Source organism: Nicotiana tabacum, chromosome 20 (genome assembly GCF_000715075.1).
Source record: "Nicotiana tabacum cultivar K326 chromosome 20, ASM71507v2, whole genome shotgun sequence".
NCBI classification, from domain to species: domain Eukaryota; kingdom Viridiplantae; phylum Streptophyta; class Magnoliopsida; order Solanales; family Solanaceae; genus Nicotiana; species Nicotiana tabacum.
Window position 1 is genome coordinate 148,422,953 of NC_134099.1, and position 4,233 is coordinate 148,427,185.

A 4,233-nucleotide genomic window follows, 5' to 3' on the forward strand; every position below is an offset into this window, starting at 1 on the left:
ACAAGATCTGGGCTTTTATAGATGAGGTATTTGAGGTAACTGTTATGTACAATATGGTGCAACAATTAACATTAAGATTGTTTCATACTGAATCGCATGTGGAGTTTGTCCTAACATTGATATACGCAAAATGTGATGCAATCGAGAGGATAGAATTATGGGATTCATTATATGCAATGGCAAGTGATATGGATGCACCATGGCTTGTAGGAGGTGATTTCAATGTAATATGGGACGAAGAAGAAAAATTTGGTGGGTTACCTGTGTCATTGAATGAAATTGATGATTTTCGACACTGCATCAACACTTGCAATCTATTCGACCTTGGTTTTAAAGGCAGCATATTCACATGGTGGAATGGGAGAGCAGAGGAAGACTGTATATTCAAAAGACTAGACAGATGTTTGGCCAATGTTGAATTCCAACAAAAATTTCCAGGAATAGAGGTGCAACATTTGTCAAAGACTGGCTCTGATCATAGTCCAATGTTTTTGAAGTGTGATATTGAGAATCCACCTATAAAAAAACATTTTAAGTTCTTGAATTTTTGGGTGGAACATGCAACTTTTAAAGATGTGGTGAAAGAGAATTGGTCTGCTGATTTCAGTGCAAATCCTTTTATTCTTTTTAATCACATGTTAAAAAAATTAAAGAAGGCCCTTTCATTGTGGAGTAAGGCTACATTTGGAGATATTTTCCAAAAGATAGCAAGTATGGAAGAGGTAGTGATGGTTCATGAAGTAGAATTTGAAGCAAATCCTACAGGAATGAACAGGGAAAGACTACAAAAGGTTCAGGCAGAATTGATCAAAAGTCTTGCACTAGAGGAGAAATATTGGCAACAAAAAGTAGGCATGACTTGGTTCAAGGAAGGGGATAGGAACACTAAGTTCTTCCATGCACAAGTGAGAGGTAGAAGGAAGAGACTTCAGCTTAACAGAATTCAAAACAGTGGAGGAACCTGGATTGAAGAAGAAGAACAAATTGCAGAAGAGGCTATCAAATTCTACGAGGAACAGTTCACAGAAGAAGCTACTTCATCATTTGATATCTTAGAGCATGTTCCTAATCTAATTAACACTGAGCAGAATGCAGAATTGATTAAGCAACCAACAAAAGAGGAGGTTAAAGTGGCAGTACTTGGACTTAATGGTGATAGTGCTGGGGGGCCAGATGGTATGTCAGGAAAATTTTATCATTCTTGTTGGGACTTAATAGGGGATGACCTGTACGACATGGTGAGGGCTTTTTCAATGTCCATGAGCTTCCCAAGTGTGTAACACACACAAACCTAGTTCTTCTACCAAAGAAAAAAGAAGTTACCACATTTTCTGATTTAAGACCAATAAGCCTCAGTAATTTTTCTAATAAGGTTATATCAAGGGTGGTTCATGAAAGGCTAGTGAAATTTCTCTCAAGTCTGATATCGGAGGAGCAAGCAGGTTTTGTTAAGGGAAGGAATATAGTAGAAAACATCCTTTTAACTCAGGAGATAGTGACTGACATTAGGCTTAGAACTAAGGCTAGACCTAATGTCATCCTGAAGCTAGATATGACCAAAGCTTATGATAGATTATCTTGGCTATTCCTAACCAAGGTACTAAGAAAGATGGGATTCACAGAAAGGTTGATAGGGATTGTCTTTGGATTATTTTCAAACAATTGGTATTCTATTCTAATAAATGGTCAAGCGCGTGGGTTCTTTAAGTCCTCAAGGGGAATAAAACAAGGTGATCTTGTTTCTCCAACTTTGTTTATATTGGCAGCAGAAGCATTATCTAGGGGACTCAATGCATTACATACTAACCTGTATTTTTGTGGATTTGGGATGCCAAAGTGGAGTCCAAAGATCAATCATTTGGCGTATGCAGATGACATGATTATCTTCTCATCCTTAGATGAAACATCTCTGATGCTGATTATGCAAGTGCTGAAGGAATATGAAAATGCATCTAGGCAGCTTGTTAACAAGACCAAATCAGCTGTGTACCTGCATCATTTAACAGACATGGAAGTGGTCAGCAAGGTAGAAAGGATCACAGGCATTTATAGGAATGATTTCCTTATCATATATCTAGGTTGTCCGATATTTTATGCAAGGAGAAAGCTGGAATTCTATCAGCCCCTAATTACTAAGGTAATGGACAAAATGCAATCATGGCAGGGCAAGTTATTATCAGTAGGGGCAGGGCAGTTCTCATATCCCATGTATTGCAAAGCATGCCTATGCATCTACTTTCAGCTGTAAACCCTCCAAAGTATGTGATAAATAGGTTGCACAAATTGTTTGCTCGGTTTTTTTGGAGCAGCACTGTAGGAGGAACTAGTAGGCATTGGGCTTCATGGAATACCTTATGCATGCCAATTGAAGAAGGATGAATAGGTTTCAGGTCACTGCATGATGTAGAAAACGCATTATTCAGTAAGTTGTGGTGGAATTTCAGAACAAAACCGAGCCTATGGAGCGCTTTCGTATGTCAGAAATACTGCAAAAAATTAAATCCTGTTATTGTTCCGTGGAAAAGGGGGTCTCACATCTGGAGAAAAATGTTGGAATGCAGAGATCTGATTGAACATCAAATCCTTTGGCAAACAAAAATGGGATCCTCACTATTTTGGTATGAAAATTGGACAGGTCTTGGGGCACTATATTTTTTAGTTCCTCAGGACTTTGGCATTGATGATATTGTACATAATGTAAATGATGTTACCTTAGATGGTGAGTGGGATGTGGCCAGGCTATATGAAATACTTCCTGAAGACTTAGCAGTACACATTATGGAGAAAATCAAACCACCTTCACAGATGCAGGTTCTTGACAGGCCGTGTTGGATGCTGGAAACAAGAGGATATTTCAGTGTTAAGTCAGCATGGGAGTATACGAGAAGAAGAGACGAACCAAGAATAGCTTATAGAATGATTTGGGTGAAGGGAATTCCTTTTAAAATATCATTTTTCATGTGGAAAGTGTGGAAAGCAAAACTACCTTTAGATGATTTCTTGAAAAGGATATGCTACTGCATGCCATCAAAATGTTGGTGTTGTATACAGCCTGATGAGGAATCTCTTAAGCACTTGTTTTTTAGATCAGAAACTGCAAAGATAACTTGGAGGTATTTTCTATCGAGGGCAGGAATAGATGTGGAGGGACTTACATTGCACCAAGCAATCACAAAATGTTGGACTGCAAATGTGTGCTTAAGGCTAAAACAAATAATGCAAGCACTCCCCTCATGCATAGTCTGGGAACTTTGTAAAAGAAGAAATAGTATGAAGTATGGTGATGGCGTGAGAACAAGCAGGGTGATCTATCAAGTTTCATCAAATCTTCAGGCTTTGGTGAAACTGAGAAAGCCTGGGATGATCATGGTACCTCACAAATGGCAAGATCTATTAGTTGTGATGGAAAATTTCACTCCAAAACTTAAGGTTACCAAAGTCATGTGGGAACTTCCAAATACAGGATGGCTAAAGGTTAATACAGATGGGGCTTCGAGGGGGAATCCAGGCAGAAGCTCAATAGGTTTCTGTATACGAAATGAAAATGGTGACATAGTCAAGTCAGTAGGAAGGGAGATTGAGGAGACAACAAACACAGTAGCAGAAGCGAAGGCCATGGTAGAGGCACTAAGGTTCTGCATATTTCAACAATACCCTCATGTATGGCTTCAAACTGACTCAATGTTATTAAAAAAGATTATGGATGGGATCTGGAAACCACCATGGATCATATCTGAGCAGGTAGAGGAAATAATGCAACTAATGACTGGGGGCAATTACACAGCTACTCATATTCATAGAGAGGGCAACAAGTTGGCTGATCACTTGGCTAATTATGCTTTAGATCATGGAGAAATAGAATGCCAACAATTCTGGCATCTAGATGAAAAGGGAAGGAGGTTGGTTAATGAAGATAAGATGCAATGTCCAAGTCTAAGGGTGAAGGTGGACAGGAGATAAGAAGCAAAGAGAAAAGGAATAGCAGGAGGCATGTCAACTTAAAGGACTAATATATTCAAATCATAAGGGAGGAGGGTATCTTTAGCGCGCAGGTACAACATCACATGGTTTCTTCTGAAAAGTGTGAAGCATGCTCCTGGTCGGGGAAGGGAAGAACAACAGCAGCAGGGACTTCAATTTGGGATTAAAAAATATAATAAAAAGGGAGGCACGCATGATATCTCATAGAAGGGAACGCTGGTCAGTAGCAGGCTGGACATAGATGCTTTTCAT

At 39.1% G+C, this 4,233-nt stretch overlaps 1 protein-coding gene across 1 annotated transcript; it reads left to right on the forward strand.

Annotated features, from left to right (window-relative positions):
• Nucleotides 1-1,609: 1,609 nt before the first annotated feature.
• Nucleotides 1,610-4,010, forward strand: LOC142174593 (uncharacterized). Its single transcript, XM_075240416.1, has 3 exons — nt 1,610-2,137; nt 2,668-3,741; nt 3,939-4,010. The coding sequence occupies exons 1-3, from the start codon at nt 1,610-1,612 to the stop codon at nt 4,008-4,010; spliced, it is 1,674 nt and encodes a 557-aa protein (XP_075096517.1).
• Nucleotides 4,011-4,233: the final 223 nt, after the last annotated feature.

Excerpts from the sequence above, each read along its gene's own strand:
- LOC142174593 (XM_075240416.1), top strand. The coding sequence starts at position 1,610 with ATGGGATTCACAGAAAGGTTGATAGGGATTGTCTTTGGATTATTTTCA. Across the intron at positions 2,138-2,667 it reads ATCAGCCCCTAATTACTAAG|GACTTTGGCATTGATGATAT; the intron begins GTAATGGACAAA and ends TTAGTTCCTCAG. Across the intron at positions 3,742-3,938 it reads CATGGATCATATCTGAGCAG|GGTGAAGGTGGACAGGAGAT; the intron begins GTAGAGGAAATA and ends TCCAAGTCTAAG.